The sequence below is a fragment of the Misgurnus anguillicaudatus genome, chromosome 4, assembly GCF_027580225.2.
Source record: "Misgurnus anguillicaudatus chromosome 4, ASM2758022v2, whole genome shotgun sequence".
In the NCBI taxonomy this organism is placed as follows: Eukaryota; Metazoa; Chordata; class Actinopteri; order Cypriniformes; family Cobitidae; genus Misgurnus; species Misgurnus anguillicaudatus.
Genome location: NC_073340.2, coordinates 12,279,333 through 12,296,767, shown reverse-complemented (window position 1 = coordinate 12,296,767; position 17,435 = coordinate 12,279,333). Strand labels below are relative to the sequence as shown.

The 17,435-nt window shown below is 36.3% G+C and overlaps 1 protein-coding gene across 2 annotated transcripts in view; it reads left to right on the top strand.

Annotated features, from left to right (window-relative positions):
* LOC129420420 (protein bicaudal C homolog 1-B) overlaps positions 1-9,188 on the top strand; it is a 121,381-nt gene extending 112,193 nt beyond the window's left edge. For both annotated transcript variants that reach the window (XM_055175319.2, XM_055175318.2), the window contains exons 20-21: positions 4,619-4,718; positions 8,442-9,188. In XM_055175319.2, coding sequence (XP_055031294.2) covers positions 4,619-4,718; positions 8,442-8,572 — 231 coding nt within the window. In that variant the 3' untranslated portion in view covers positions 8,573-9,188. The remainder of the gene's footprint in view (positions 1-4,618; positions 4,719-8,441) is intronic.
* The last annotated feature ends 8,247 nt before the right edge of the window (positions 9,189-17,435 follow it).

Below are 17,435 nucleotides of genomic sequence, written 5' to 3'. Positions count from 1 at the left end.
ACTTCTGCCACAGAGCCAAAATAGTCCATGGAATAGCCAAAGAAATATTTATCCGATTCACGCAACATGCCGAGCTCTGCATTCCTAGATGCAAGAGAGTCCAAAATCTGGTTCTGGTTGTCATCTTGTAAACACATCAGGGTCTTGTTGTCCTGACACGTTACAGTGTTCACCACAGCCCGGCAAAATGTACAATGCAGTATTGAGTTCCCTTTTCATTTGTGAGTTTGAGTTTAAATTAAAGATGTTAAATTGAAATGACAGGAATCTACTGAGTTCAACACAGTACATTTATTAATGACTCATTTAAAGGGGTCGTGATGTGTTTTTTTATTATTTTATTATGTTCCATGAGGTGTAGTTATAATATTACAAAAGGTTTTTGCCAAAAAACATAACAAATTTAAATACTTTGTGACTATTTTCCACCCTTTGTATAATCCTTTTATTGAAAAAGTCTGATTTGTGTGCTTTCCCTTTAAGAGCGCTCGGCCTGGGTCGCTGTCCCGCCCACTTCTGTGATTGACAGCTTAAATGCTGCAGCTAAAACTCCAGTTTATGTATAGAACTCCCAAACTGCCTTTTTAAGCATTGTGTGTTTATTCGTGTCGCAGATACCCAAACAATCTCGCAGACACAACAATAAAAGTCATTAAAAAATCACCAGGGAGCATATACTGTATCAGTGCCATTGTTTTGTCACAAGCTGCACACCAATATTGTTTTTTTTGTAAGTTTTGTTTATAAACTACTTAAATGTCCTAATATAACTATTAAGGCTTAGTACTGGATTAATCTAAATCCTGTCCGGGAAACGCTCCATATATTATTATCAGATCTTCCGCTTCCTTCTTACGCGATGTAATTCAAAACTCATGGATGAGCGGGTCGTTACTAGTTGCAAAAAGTTCTCTTGGGGGCAGGTTATGTGAAAATGTATCTATTCACTTCCGTTCACAGCCTTTTTTATTATAATTTTTTTCCAGAGAAGTATTACATCAGATATTTTGATATTGAAAAGGAGGGGTATTTAAGCTATGAAACTTGCAGGATGTATTAACTCTATCTGAAGCATCAACTAATTCAACAACATTGTAAACTCTGTGTATGTTTCGATTATCGTTTTGAATCTGATCTCTTAAAGTCCTTTACAAAATGCAGTTATCTTTAGCTTTTTGCTCAAAATGTTATATTTTTAAAGAAATGTACCCATATTTGAGAGGTTATAAAAAGAGATCAAATGAGCATAGGATGAAACTTTTTTTCCCGTTTTGTTTGTTTGTTTGAACGCAGAGGATCTGTTCTTTCATTTGATATATTTGTATGTAGGTATGTATGTGTGTGTGTGTGTGTGTGTGTGTGTGTGTATATATATATATATATATATATATATATATATACAGTGGATATAAAAAGTCTACACACCCCTGTTAAAATTGCAGGTTTTTGTGATTTAAAAAATGAAAACAAGACGAACCACCCTGGAACCTGTTCCAACCCGACTCCACACTTCCAACCCATACACCAAAGTTAACAACAACAAGAAAACTTTTGTGTTGAAAAAATGGCAAGTAAAGTTGCACAACAACCAGGTTGCATAGGTGTGCACACCCTTAAACTAAGACTTAGTTTAAGCACCTTTAAATTGAATCACAGCATTCAATCTTAATGGGTATGTGTTAATCAATTTTACACTTTTTGAATTTGCAATATTTTGCCATTTCTCCTTGCAAAAGCATTTTAAATCGGTCAAATTGGTTGGGTTTCTCCTGTGCACAGCCCTCTTCAGATCACCCCATAGATTTTGGATGGGATTTAGATCCGGACTCTTGCTGGGCCATTCCAAAACATTGATCTTGTTTTGGTGAAGTAATTCCTTTGTTGATTAGAGGTGTGCTTTCTGTCATTGTCATGCTGTTAGGTGAAATTTCTCTTCATCTTAAGTGTTTTGGCAGAAGCCTTTAGGTTTTGGGCCAAAATTGACAGGTATTTGGAGCTATTCATTATTCTATCTACCCTAATTAAAAACCCCAGTTCCAGCCAAAGAAAAGCAGCCACAAAGTATGATGCTGTCACCTTCATGCTTTACTGTGGGCATGGTGTTCATTTAGTGATGTGGGTTTTATTGCAACAAATATATATGGTATAACGGCCCAAGTTCAACTTTGGTCTCAATTGACTATAATACATTATTCCACATGGATTTGGGATATAGAAATATTTGTTTTTACAAACTTTAGATGGACTTAATGATATTTTTGATTAAAAATGCTAATAGCCCAAACATGAAGAATTCAGGAGATTTTTGTCACATGTAGGGAGCAAAAAGTACTTGCCAGATATTGTTACAATTCTTTTAATGTTGCTGTAGGCCTCTCGGCAGCCTTCCTTACCATTTTTTCCTGGTTTTCTCATAAATTTTAGGTGGATGCCTGGTCTTAGTAATATCAATGTTGTGCCATATTTTCTCCACTTGTGGATTATTGTTTTTACAGTACTCCATGGTATATTCAGTGTCTTGGAAATGTTTTTAACCCTCTGTTGATTGATATTTTTCAACAATGTGATCATGTACCTGCTGAGTAAGCTCTACACAGACAATGGCTTTTTCAGTGGGATGATACTCAGAAAAAATCCTTTAGGGCCAGGCACACTTCATTAATAGTTAAAAAGTAATTTTAATTGATGAGAGGTATGTACTACTTCATATTTAACTTAAGTCTAAATGTGATTGGTTGCTTTTGAACACTGCCACAATCACTATTGTAAAAGGGTGTTCACACTTATGCAACCTGGCTACCGCACAACCTTACTTGCCATTTTTTCACCACAAAATTATTCTTAATGTTAATTACTTTAATATATAGGTTTCAAGTAGGGAATTAAGTTGGAGCAGGTTCCAGAATGATTCATCTTGGTTTCATTTTATGAATCGCGGAAACGTGCAATTTGGACAGGGGTGTGTGGACTTTTTATATCCACTGTATATATGTATATGTTAAATTGAATATGCATTTCTATACTTTATTATAGTAAAGAAATGGACACCAGTCAGACATGGTTTATTAATTCTGTAAATGAGAGTGTTTATTAACAGGTTATATTAAGCGAGTAGCATTGGTCTGTTTGTCTGATTTTGATGGCTTTTTCAAAAAATCTTTAGAAACCACACATATACTAACTGGGTTCATGTTTTCTTGCACTAGAACAGACATATTTACAAAAATATTGGTTACACATAGTCAGTTATGTCTTAAGTGAATGTGAACAGTTCAGAAATAAATTGCATGTGTAACAGGATTTGTGTTAAAATGACAGCAGGCAATTAATTCATTAATCTGCTATTGTCTGTTTTTAATGTAAATCGAATTTATACATTGAGAATAATGCAGTATTACATTACACTTGATTACTTTCAATTAAATATTGGTACATGTAAAGTACAGTACTGTTAGACCAATCTGAAAATCCTGACCAGCACCATTTATTTCATCTGTCATGCACTGTAAAAATACTTTGCTGCCTTAAAATTTTTTGTTGAATCAACTCGGATTTACAAGTCATTTCAACTTACTATTATTTATCTTGACTAGAGATGAGTTGTTATTACTACAGGTGAGTTGTTATAACTTGTAAAATTAAGTTGACTTTTCTCAACTATATTTTATAAGTTGTGACAACTCATCTCTGTTGACATGACTTGATTTAACAAAAAATTTTAAGGCAGCAAAGTATTTTTTACAGTGTGTGTTTAACTGTTTCCCTGCCAGCGTTTTTAAAAATGTTGCTGACCAGTGCTAGTATTTTTCATGATTTTCACAAAAATGTAATGCCTTCCAGAAAATGTTCTTCTTTAAATTCATAAACATACAATCTAATGAAAAACCAGACACTTTGCTTTCAAACGAAAAAACTGTTTTATCCTACCTTCATTAGTTCTCTTTTTATCACCTCTCAAATATGGGTTAGTTTCTTCAAAAACACCAAATTTTGAGCAAAAAGCTGAGATCATTCTTTTTTTTGTGAAGGACTTTTGATAGTGATCAGATTCACAGCGATCCTCAAAACTTACACGGACATACAGCTGTTTTCCCTAGGGCGATACTTCTGGGTTTTATAAGTTGCGGAAGAGCCACCTGGTGGATAACAGCAGTATTGCGGAAAGCCGGAAATACTCATCATTGGCAAGGAAGCGTTTTTTTCTTAATTGACGAGTTAACTTGGTTAAGGCTGTCTCGTATGGAACACATTCAACCACATGCGCGTTTACACTACAAAAGAAATCCAATCGAAAGGGTTTTCAACTCCCTCTGAATGTGGTTGAAAGTGGTCGAAAGTGGACGAGCTCAAAACGTTTTAAACACAGTTTACACTTGTCTTTAACGTTGTCCATGTGATCCGATCGACGAAAACACATCTTAATACCAAGTGTAAACAGCCTCATTCTTACATTCAGTCTGATTTACTGGGTTTTTCCAAATTCTGAAAATGAATATTAAAATTGCAATTTCAACTCCGTTCTGAATGTTATAATCCCACTCCCTGTCATCTAACCACAGATTATATTGGTGTGACAAAATGTGTAAACAAAAATACAGTAACTTCTGTCTGTTTTCAGATTGACCTCCAGACGTTTCTCACGTTGACCGATCAGGACCTGAAGGAACTGGGTATCACCACATTCGGAGCCCGCAGGAAAATGTTGCTTGCCATCTCAGGTCAGTGGAATTTTAAAATACTAGGAATATACAAATTTTGGTCTACAACAATACTAGTTAAAGGAGCTGTCAAAAACAATGCTTATTTTCTCTTTGAATGTTCGTTCTGGTCTTTTTTGTTTTGGTCTGTGTTATTTTGCCCACTGGCAATTTACCCACTAGTGTATTTTGCTTAAATATCAGTTGCTTAAATGAGACCGCAATGGCCCATAAATGTGACTTTTGTTGGACTCAACCTCTGTGTTTTTATGGACGTATACTGCGAATAAAAACAGCATACGCCACCTGTTTTGATATGATTATGCTTGCTGCCATTCTGAGCTTAATTGCATTGTTTTTATGGAAGCATTGTGTTAACATGAGGTAAAGTATAATCGCAGTATTGCCAAAATCCCATTATGAGGGTGCATGTAAATGTGGTCATTGTGTGACACAACATTAAATTCAGCTCTTCTGACAGCACACAGATAACAAACTGAGTTGGCTGATTTTTTATTCTGGTATAATTTTGGCATCTTTAAAGCAGCAATAGTGAATAACCATGAGGGAATGTTAGTAAATAGACTCTCGTGTCATGTAAGACTCATCTTTTATTAGTTTGAATAACTCAGACAGCTGCAAAGTTTCATTACTATGATTTATTGAGGTGTCAGGACTGAAACTGGATTTGGCTTTGCAATTACATAACGTCTGACGGACGCCTGACTGACTGTCCACTTTCCAGCATGACAGTGACAAGAGCATGAGCGTTAGACATGCAGAGCAGCTGTGATGTGTTTTATCACCCACAACAACATCACCAGAATCATTTCCTGCAGTATGGAAATCATATTTACTATTTACTGTTTTATCATCCTGGTGGTGGTTTGGGATTAAAACAACGCCTGAGGTCGAGGCGGCACTTTTAAAAGTGAAATGATGGCATGGTTGACATTCCCAAGAGTTGGGAAACAGACAGTAATTAAATGCAGGCGATTGTTTATTTCTCTTATTGAGATCAGACGCCAAACACAAATCTTCTGTAATCTGGATTCAGGCAAGTTTGGGCTTAGGAAGAAAAATGCTTTCTCTACAACAAAAACAGCAAAATCCCAGAACTTTGGCATTGTCAACTACATTTACCGTAAATGAGATCTGTCATCTAAAAAAACATAGCACAAAGGCTTTGTTCCAAAAACTAGTAAGCAAATTGAGGCATCGTGCAAATGCTGTTCCAAAACCATTTTAGAAGATATAATTATGTTGTCTTACATATTTTTTGGCAAAAACCTATAGCAATATCACATCTTTCATAGAGAGTGAAATCCAAAAATGCATTGCAAAAAAAGTAAAATCCATCCAAGATAGTGGACAAAGCTCGGACAAGCATGGATAGTGCACAAAAAACAGATTATAAATATGCTGTGAAAAAAATTAATTCATTCAATACATCAGTGTACAATATATACAGATATGTTCTTAAAAGTTTGTTATTTTTTAAATATTTGATTATGTTTTTTTATTAAAGATTTAAAGCTGCGATAAGTACATTTTTGAGGATCTGCCGACCAAAAAATGCAATATAATATACATAACTATGTTTTCAGTGGTGTATAAAGACCTTACATAATGAACCGTTATGTTTTTATTACCTAAGAATGAGCCGTTTTATCTATATACACAACGGTCTCCTTACATGGAAGTCACCATTTTGGGTCGCCCATTTTGGGGTCCGACAATTTTGGGACACTGGCAGAGGTTCTGACATGCTCTTACATCTGGTTTTTTTCAGTTGCTTTAAACATATTAATGTCAAGGGTCTCATAACACTGCGTTCAGCACAAACTGGGCTACAATATTATATGAGCTACATATATGTACATGTTTGTATTTTTTGAGAAAATAATGTTTATGCGTGGTTTTCAAAAAAGCAAAATTTTTAAGTCACTGATATAATATTTGGAATTTGGAAACAAACCCTATTCAAAAACGTAACTTGTATAAACTAAGAAACTGATAAACAACAGAGCTGCTCATATGGCTCATGTTACCATATAACTTTATGTCCAAAAAGTGTGAATATGTTTTTCACTTCATAGTTTTGTACTGATGAGAGGAATGCAGACTAAACAGCTGTTAGCATAAATTGTCCAGAGAAATAACACGTAAGCCTACATACATAACTGATGGGTAAATATGACTGATAGCACTACATTCAGATAAACTATCATGTACATAAACTAAATTCAGAACATCTCAGATAAACATCTGGAGTAATTAGTTATATAAAAAGCTGGGGCACCTGGTTGAAGATCATAACAAAGTCCTTTATCTTTGATCATAATCAAGCGTATCTGTCAGTTCGCAGAACTTCGCGCAAAGGAGTGCAAGAGATAAAACGCTCAGACGCTCAGTAATCATCAAAGAACGAACATTTTTATATCCGATTTATTTATTGTGGAGAACAGTTTTTCAACACACATTTTTTAACCTATGAAAAGATGTCTTACTCAATGCAGAACAAACTCTGGAGAATCATATTTAAAGCTCACGTAACACACGCAGTTTCTGCATTTCTGATGTTAATCTGGAGTACCTATAGAGTTGTATGACATCCTTTATATCTCCAAAGAGTCTTTAGTTTAATCACATTTATAAAAGAAAGATTAGCTTTACCGAATCTTTCCGATAACGTACGAAAAAATGAAGAAGGAGGAGTTATACTGCAGGAGGAGCGAGTACGAGTCATGCAACACTATACAACAACACTTATAACTTATGATTCACTACATGTTCGTGTCATTTATATAATATGCACGCGACTATTTCCAACATAAGACAGAAGTCTTACTTACCGCGTGCAACTCGTCATGACCCGGTTGGGAAAATCCACAGCATCAAACAAACACGCAAAACTCCGCTGCTAATCCGGATAATAAACTATATCCATCGTTTTCATAAGGCTGGATGTCTTCTCCTTACATCCAAAAACACACTTCATCTTTCGTGCCATTGTTGACTTTTGAAATTAAACAAAGCTGAGTGGCGTAATAAGCTGTTTGCAAGTTCTAGCGTCTCCCGCTGATTGACGGGTGGGCGGGGATTTTTCGAGGGAAGTGCCCATTTAAAGAAATGATACGTATAGAAAACCCCTGAAACGTCAGTTGGAACTGTAATCGAAAAAAACTTTCCGAAACTTTTACGAACCCTGGCAAAGTGCATTCGGCACAGAAATACTCTGTAACACGGCCAACTGCTGTTTTGACACTTTGCCTACATTTAGCATGAGGAAACAACTCTATAACTGTGTTAATAAGTCAGAATGCTTGAAATACCATTGAACCCCCCCTTTAACGTTTCATTTTGACAAGCGCAAAGTAAGTCGAAACTGCAAAAAATTGAGAGTGGAAACAAAATTGTGAATAGATAGAAGTTATTTCATATGACGTTTATTTGTAGTGTTATTATTTATTGTTGTATTACCTAATTCTGTCCAGAAAATTGCTTTCTGGTTGGGTGGGCCACAAATCTGTTGCTATGCCTATGAGCCACGGGACACTGTATTTGCCACTAAACATAGTGGCATGTGCCAATGGCTTCTGTGCGTAATATGCCATACCACAGAGAAGAGAAACATTCACGTTTGTTTTAAGGGAGTGTTTTGCAAGACGTGTGGTAATGTTAACATGCATGTATGCAGTATAAATGCTGAATATGTATGAACCCTTCTCTTTGTCTTGACAGAGCTGAACAAGAATGGAAGAAAGCTTTTTGAACCGCCCAACATCCGCTCCTCGTTCCTGGAAGGGGGCGCCAGCGGTCGCCTGCCACGCCAGTTTCACACAGACATTGCCAGTGTGAGCGGGTGCTGGTAAAAACATCCCAATGTCAGACTGAGTACAGAGAAGCCCAAACTGCACACATTTACATTCTCAACTTCAACCTGATGTACAGTAGATGATTAAATACAGGGTGAGGATTGATAAAGTGTGTTCATGTTAAGTGTGTGGTATATTATACAGTATGGTACTAAAGGATCAATCTCACTCCTGCACTGTGCTTATGAATGGAGTATTATTTATATGCATGTCTTAGGCTTTGTCATACTAATTCTTTGCACTTTAAGAATATTAAGTACTTTGTCTATGGACAGATCCGCCCGACTAGATGCGCTTGGATCTCACTTAAAGCACTTAAATGGATATCAAGCCAAAGTCAAATGTTCTGCATGAAGATGCTGTAGAGAAACAGTTCATAAAATATCAAGAAGGAAATCTAAAGCAGTGTTGCTATGGCGTACAGATTTTAGTCTTAGCTTAGACGCCATGTTTAATTTAATATAAAGCTCTATGAGAGACAGTAGACTACAGTCATTTCAAACAGCCAGCTGGAATTTCAGTTTTAATTTCATTTCCTGAGGAGGGACACAACCAAGTGGTTCATGTTAGAGGTCTTCACGGGTCCACTTAGATCAGAAAACCTGAGGTCCGACCCGAGCGAGTTTGGGTCTAAAACTTTGATGTGCGCCTTGGACACAGGTGGGGTATAATAATAGTGGTCTCGGGTAAATTAAAATGAATGTGTTAATGCTCGTGCTGTGACGGATCGCAGTTGATCTGTGATCCGTACGGATCACAACCCACGGTTCGGCTCGCATGCGATTCACGGATTAACAAATTTAAATAGGGAAAGTTTATCATTTGCACGTGTTTCTAAGGCTTGCAAATGTTAACCTTCAAGTGATTTAAAACAATTTAACCACAAAAAGGCGCTAAAGTGAGCAGATTTCTGTACGCATATGCGGTTAAATGTGTCTGGTTCAGCTCCAGGAAGGCATAATCATCCCTTCATAGATCAGAACTCCTCATGTGTAAACTATAGAGAGAGTTGCGCTACTGTGTTTCATACTGTAGTCCATTAACATACATTTGCTGAAAAGAGCAATGAAAAACAACGTAACGTTTTTATGTGAAGCAATTGTTTATGCTGCATCTTCTTCCTGGAAGCGCTGTTTGGAATTCGCCCTCCGCCTGTGTGTGTGCACGCGTTTAAGTGCCCTCAGCAGTGCATATACAGAGAGACGCGTTTCAAAAAGTAAGCCAACATAAAATCTTTCTGTTTTTGACAGGGCACGTACACACAAAATAATCTCACAATATTCTTTTTCTAATAAAACATGTATATCTTAAGAAACCAGTCTGTGCTTATTTGGTCTTAAAGAGACAGTAACCTCTATTAACTTAATTAAGTCTGTGTCATTAATGTTAATCAAACAACCCAAGACAATTTTTCAATTCAATTCAATTTTATTTATATAGCGCTTTTCACAATAGTTCATTGTTTCAACGCAGCTTTACATTAATAGAAGCAGTGAAAAGCACATAAAAACAAAGAGAAAATCACTTCTGTGGCTCTAAAAACAATAATTATATTTAATTTGTACAATAAAGACAGTGTTATTATTCATTTAATATATAAAATGTACTAATTTTAGACCTTACTTACTGTGCAAATTTTTTCATTTTTTATAAATTAAATGTTTATAAATGATTTTTCCCACCCTTTTTTCTGATCCAAAAAACTATCCGATCCGTGCCTCAAAAATGTGATCCGAACCGTGAGTTTTGTGATCCATCACAGCCCTAGTTAATGCCGAATGGACCAGAGACAACCCGAACTATCTTGCGTGTGTGCATCAAGTCCTTTTCCAACCCCACCTTGGCCAAGAGCGCTTGCGACATTGTGTGGCTGGATGTGGGTTAATTTTCATTGAGACAGTCAATCAATTTTAAATGCACATTTTAGTGGTTACCTTGTTGTTGTTGTCAGATAACAAAGGTAATTAAATGGAGCAGTGGGCCAGATTGGATGCGAGGGCAACAGGGTTTGTTTCTGTCTGACTGGTGCATGCGGGAAGGCAGACTGGGTTTACATTCATGAGTTAAAAATAATTGCCGGGTTTAATTTTCTCGGGTTTGTCTCCGGGTCTTTCTTTAAAAAAATATTTATGCACGTCTAGTACAGGTTAAAAAGTGATTTGGGTAATTTCGGGTCAGGTATATTTCTTTGGACCCGAGAAGACCTCTAGTTCATGTTGGACCTGGAGCTGGCTGGCGTGCAACCCGACTTATCCAAGACAGGACATTTTTGATATAAATTGATGCTGTTTTATGATCAAATGCACCTGTGAGTTGGCAAACATTTTTATCAAAGTCCTTCAGAATCCAGTGATAACAACATTTCCACAAGTTTATTAAAATGCGTATTTCATAAATGTACACGACAGTGGAAGCCATTGCACATCTCTCCTTGACTCCGGGACGTTGTATATTATCAATGTTCCTCCTTCATGTCATGTCTGAACTTACTGATTGTGTAGTTTAACAGCTCACACTGTCAGCAGTAGCTTTCTCTCAATAGTGCCTCTTTGTGTCATCCACTGACAGAAGTGCAAATTACAACAGCTCTGTTTCAACCACTATCCTCAGTGCCACAAACCACAAGTCCTAAAAACACAACCTCATCCACCACATTCCCCCGACAGAACGCTTTGAGATTTTACTTTTTGGCTGGATCATGGCTCAATCCACAGCTTTTCTCCAAACTACCTCTTTGTTTCTGCCTGCCACCAAAGTCTTGTCTTGTTTTTGTAGGAGGACAGATCTCCTCCACCGTCTTAAGCGGTGTTTGTTTGTGGTGGTAATCTTCCCTGAGCGTTGTTTTTACGCTATCTCTCCGCACTTCCTCTTCAGTGTTTTTCAGATAAAGCAAGTATTTCAGTTTAAACTGACTTTATCTAAAGCTGTGAATGTTGCCAGATGATCTCTGAAGGATTCAAACCACAAAGTGCCTTTTTGTTTTGCACTCACAGTTTTCCCAAAGTAACTGAAGACTATTAATCTCTGGACGGTACAGATGTTTTACTATGATGTATGTACCTCTTACAGAGTCATTTCGCTGTGTACCGCTTTATGTGTATGCTATTTGGTTTATACAATGCTCCTGTTTAACTCTTGAGGATGTTGAATATGTACCTTATACAGTATGTGACAGAGGTACTATTTAAATTTATATTATGTATATTGCCTCAATGCAGTTTGTTTTATTTTTGTAGTAGTTTGCTTGATATTTTATAGACAATAGCAGTCGATCAGTTAGTGTAGGTTTGATTTCGTTTCGTTTTTGTCCAAATTGAATTGAGACTGACATATAAGTGAAACAAATATCTCTCTTTGTTTCCTAAAATAATAGTAATAATAATGTGACAGACTATGCAAAGAGTCACTTTGCCGTTTTAGGTTTAAATGTTTTTTTTTCCGCTTTATTTTCATAGTTTTGTGCTTTATTTCAGTGTATTGCTATCTTGATATATCCCAACATCTGTGCCTTTGTATGAATCAAATGTTATTTTAGCGAGAGACCGACAGTAATCCATTAGCAGAGTTGTTTGGTTCTCTCAGTAAAAGAGGAAAATAAGGGAAGAATTTGTCTTAATAATCTGACATGGCCTTTTGACAAGGGTCAGCACATTTTTGAGTATCTTTGGCCAAAGTTAAATGTGTAACCTATGGGTTATGGGGTTACATACACAACATGCACAAATGTATAGATCAGTGATTGTAAAGCATATCAAAGCACATGAATCTGTGTTGTCCTGCCAAATGTCCTATCTTGTACACAACTTAGTTGGCCAGTGCCTTGGGAACAACTAGATATCTGTGAGCTTGGCTCAGTATTTTGTAATATACTCCATTGTAGTGTTCTTTTGGTCATACATTTGTATAATTACCATAATGTGGTATCGCTGAATGTTCTTTATAAGTTGAAAGTGTTGTTACAAAAGAATAAAGCATATACAAACTTTTAGTACTGTTGAATTTTTTATGATGCAGTGAGTCTCATTATGACTTCAAGTAGCATTTACTGTTTGCGTATTTAAATATGCATGAATGCAACAATGTTTATCTTGCATAACAATTTCATTTATTCTGTTTAGGTGGAATCTGTAAATATGTGACTGAAGTAGATTAACTGCTGTAAAATGTGTTTTTGAGTGAAACCACACCTAGTGCGTAGGATCCTTATGAAACCAACTGATTACAGGATGTCACAAATATGCCAGTGATCTCAACAATATTGTGCGCGCGCACACACAAACACACACTGTTTTCATGTCAAAGTCATTTATGAATCTTAGAATAAAGCAGTATGGTCTATAAAGTGGGTGTAACTGTTTTTATATTTCGTTAGATTGTGTTTTCTCTGGATTATCTCGGAGCGTGCTTTAAATCAGGTCTGTATTTGCCAAATTTCTTCTAAATGAAACAGGACAGCTTGTGGCAGGAACAGGGGGAAAATTCTCATTTCTCTCTGGCAGGCATAAATTCCAGCTTTTGAATCCCACCACATTTTCTCGGTTGTGGATATAATGTGGAGAGAGAGTCCAGAGTTAGATGGAAGGATGAACTGCGTGTTTACTTCACCACCACAACAACAGATCACTGAAGAATGAACTTAATGACACAAACACAGATTAATGATTTGTCAGATTTGCAAAACTACTGCCACTTTAATTGTTAATGAATTAATTGTACTGTAAAAAGTGAAAGCTTCTCTACTTAAAAAACTTAATTTGGTAACATCTACATTTTTTTTATAAAGTTACATTTTCTCACTTGAAAGGTGAAAAAAAGTACTTTAATTGGTAACACCTGAAATATAAAAAAAATCAACTTACATTTTCCCAAAGTGAAAAGTTTTTTATGTTTTACCAATTGCATAACAGTGTATCAGTTAGGACATCTCAGAATATGACATTTTTTACATCCTTATAGAAAACCATATTGATATTCGATCCAGTCAACATTGTTTATATAACACGTAATTATATGATTTATTATTAAATATACATTTAATTTGAGGTTTTACTATATATTTGTGTTAAGCAGTAAATGTTTGTCTTCTCCAATAGGGGGCGCTAATGCATTAATTAAACTCATGTCTGACCCTTACACAATCATTGTTCCTTGTTTATTAATATAATGCGCCAACCACCGAATTACATGACATTTATTACAAGATTAATATTAGTTTAGAATTCATCCACATTGCATTTATAAAACAGAAATGCTGGAGCAGCTATATATGTCAGTGTGTTTTACTTGTTGTGCAATCACAAAGAAAATCTTTCATTTATAATGAAGTGTTCAGATCAGATTTTACATGAGTTACATAACTCATATCAGTGTTGTTTTTACAAAGATTAATTTAATGTTTAATAAAGCCTGAAATCAAACATGAGGATCAAATACTTTATTTGATCCCACATGGGATATTGAGGTGCATTAGCAACATTAGACAGTACAAATACACATGGTGCACACATGTAGACAATAGACTGGTTTAAATGTATATACACAACGGGGCGGTGTCCCAGACATGTCTTATTCTAGACCCAGACTAAAATGCAAGTTTGAGTTGCTTTAATTTAAAAACATCTTGTACTGACATATCTTCACGCAGTGCTTCCCAATCCTGGTCCCCAAGGACCCCCTTCCAAAAAGTTTTAAATGTTTCCTAATTTAAAATACCTGAGTCCACTAATCAGCCTTCTTCCAAAATGGTAAACATGTCTCCCTAAAAAGCTGATGAGTTAAATCAGGTGTGTTAAATGAGGAGACATTTAAAACTTTTTTCCTCGAGGACCAGGATTGGGTAGCACTGTCTTAAAGGGACACTTTTTTTGAAAATATGCTCATTTCTCATGCTCCCCTAGTGTTAATGATATTTTGCTGCCGTAACATGGGTGCAGGAGGCGTAATGATGTTAAGCAGCAGCCGAAAATAGTCCCCCTGGTAACTTTCAACAGCAGGGGACTATTTTCGGGCACTGCGTAATACCATTTCGCCTCCTGCAGCCATGGTACGACAGCAAAGTCCTTGATTTTTATGCCAGAATGAGAGTATAGTCCTAGCCATATCTGCCTGGAAAATCGCAACTTTTAATTTTCCGTCGGTCTTACACTCTCAGAAATAAAGGTACACAAGTTGTCACTGGGACAGTATTCTTTCAAAAAGGTGCACCTTCGTACCCAAAGAGTCCATATTAGTACTTCAAATGTACATATAGTTCAAAGATACATTTGTACCTAAATGGTACATATTAGGACCTTTTTTTAAGGGTACTGCCCCAGTGACAGTTTTGTACCTTTATTTTTGACAGTGTAGTACACAATGTAACTACAGAAGAGTCAAGTTTTAAATAGGAAAAATATCAAAACGTTTTGGTTATTTTTTAGCGTGATGCTAATGGTCTAATCAGATTCAATGGATTGTGCTATCTATGCTAAAAGTGCTAGCGCCAGACCCGGAGATCGGCTGAATGGATTCCAAAACAATAAAAAAAATTCAAAAAAAAGTGGAGTGTCCCTTTAACACATATCAGTGCCATTGTTTTGTCTCAATATGCACATCAGTTTTGTTTTTTGTGAGGTATGTTTAAATTAAATGTCCTAATATATATAGTACAGTAATATTAATTCAATTCAATTTTATTTATATAGCGCTTTTCACAATTGTTAATTGTTTCAAAGGCGCTTTACATTAATAGATGTAGGAAAAGCATAGAAAAGCGAGCGTAGTAATAATGTAACGTATAAAGTATTAAGTTAAGCTAATGGTGGCGGACTCTCCATTGGATGAAAAAAACCCTAGGGGGAGAAAAACCCCTGAGAGAGATACATATATATTTATATACGTATATAAATACTATCGGGGTATGTAAATGGGTAAGCGGATTAAACTGGTTCCGCCAGTGGTCAGTTGTCGGCTGGGCATCACGTTTAAGGACGATGACATTTGTGATGTATCAGCTGAGGAGCTACACTACCACTTTACCTCATACAACACTAACATGACCTAAATCTTTATGAAATACTTTCACATTAAGCAAGTGGAAACAAGAGTGATTATATATTTTTACATCATACTGTGAATGCCAAATACTGGGTGAATGAAATTCTTATTTGTTTAATACTGTGAATGTTGCCGGTTATGACAATATATCATGATAATGTCTGAGACCTGGGGCTAATCCATCACCTGTCTCCTCTGTGTATTATCATCATGACTTTGTTTGACTCTGCTTTGCATTCTGTATAAACTCTTGCACCTCATTTACATTCAAAAGCCTTTGTGTTGAGGAAGCAAAATGTAGTCGGAAAAACTACATATAATTTGTAGTTACTTTACATCATCTGAGCTGTAACATTTTAAACAGAATGTGAGTGATCAAAGACTCATTCATGAACTTTTGTAATTGCTGGGGAGACCGGGGCTAGTTGTCACAAAGGCAGAATTTTAATTTGTGTGTGTGCGTGCGCGTGTATATGATGGGGGGATGAGTTGTTTGCGTGCAGGACAGAACCCTCCCCATCCGCAGTAGAGATCACCATTAGAGAGCTCTACACTATAATCTCTCCTCTTCATCATATTCACTCTACGTTTGTCTCATATTGCTTCTCTGTTCATCTCTGTAACACATTCAGCTTTCTTTATTACTGTATCTGCGCTGGTTTCTGTTCTCCTCATAATGAAGTCTTACCATCTGCCACCCTACAGTACCATCATCCGCTACCAATAGATAAAAAACAACAGCACTGTGACACACTATATGAAACTATAATATAGGTGATATTTAACCTTAACAGGAGATATGCAGAGATATGAATGAAATGGGGGCTGTGTTCATAGACAACACTGAGGGAGGAGCATCCCGTCGGCAGATTAATAATCAGCAGTAGGGTGAAGAGTATTTGCCCTCTCACTTTACCCTGGGGGGCGTAATCCAGCGGATGAACACCACTACACGCTGTTCCAGGATCAGGTTAAAATCTCTTCACTGTTTTATTTGAATCGAAAGTGCATGCAGTGTTTGCACTATTCAACCATGTGACCTTGTTTAGACCTGACATGATATTACACAGTCTATTGAACTGCTGTAGTTCACCATGTGAATGCTTTTTGGTCACAGTTATATTCATATAAATACATTTCTAATACTCAAATGTATCTGCAACTCAAAAGATAAACAAGTGATTGAACTGCTCATAAAGCTGCATGTATAATGAATCAGAATGGATATGATGTTCACAACTGCACTCAGAACAGACAAACTGGAAAGATTTAAGATGGACACAAAGTAAAAATGACTTTAACTGACTGGAGATGTGAGACAGAAAGAGAAAGAGAGAGATTTGGCAGTTTACCCCCTTTACCAGAGTCAAACTAATTTGGTTGACAAATAGCACCAGAATACAAATAGGAAAACAAGCAGGCAAGTAGGTTGTAATCTAGTTATGTAAGAAAAGATTTAATTCACCCTTCATTCACTGTTAATCTCTTCTGTGTTCTCTGTGTGCCCTGCGGCAGAATAAACAGTTTACAGTACATAACACGTTATATTATATATAAGGAATAGTCTACTCATTTTCAATATTAAAATATGTTATTACCTTAACTAAGGATTGTTGATACATCCCTCTATCATCTTTGTGCGTGCACGTAAGCGCTGGAGCGCGCTGCGACGCTTCGATAGCATTTAGCTTAGCCCCATTCATTCAATGGTACCATTTAGAGATAAAGTTAGAAGTGCCCAAACACATCAACGTTTTTCCTATTTAAGACGAGTAGTTATACGAGCAAGTTTGGTGGTACAAAATAAAACGTAACGCTTTTCTAA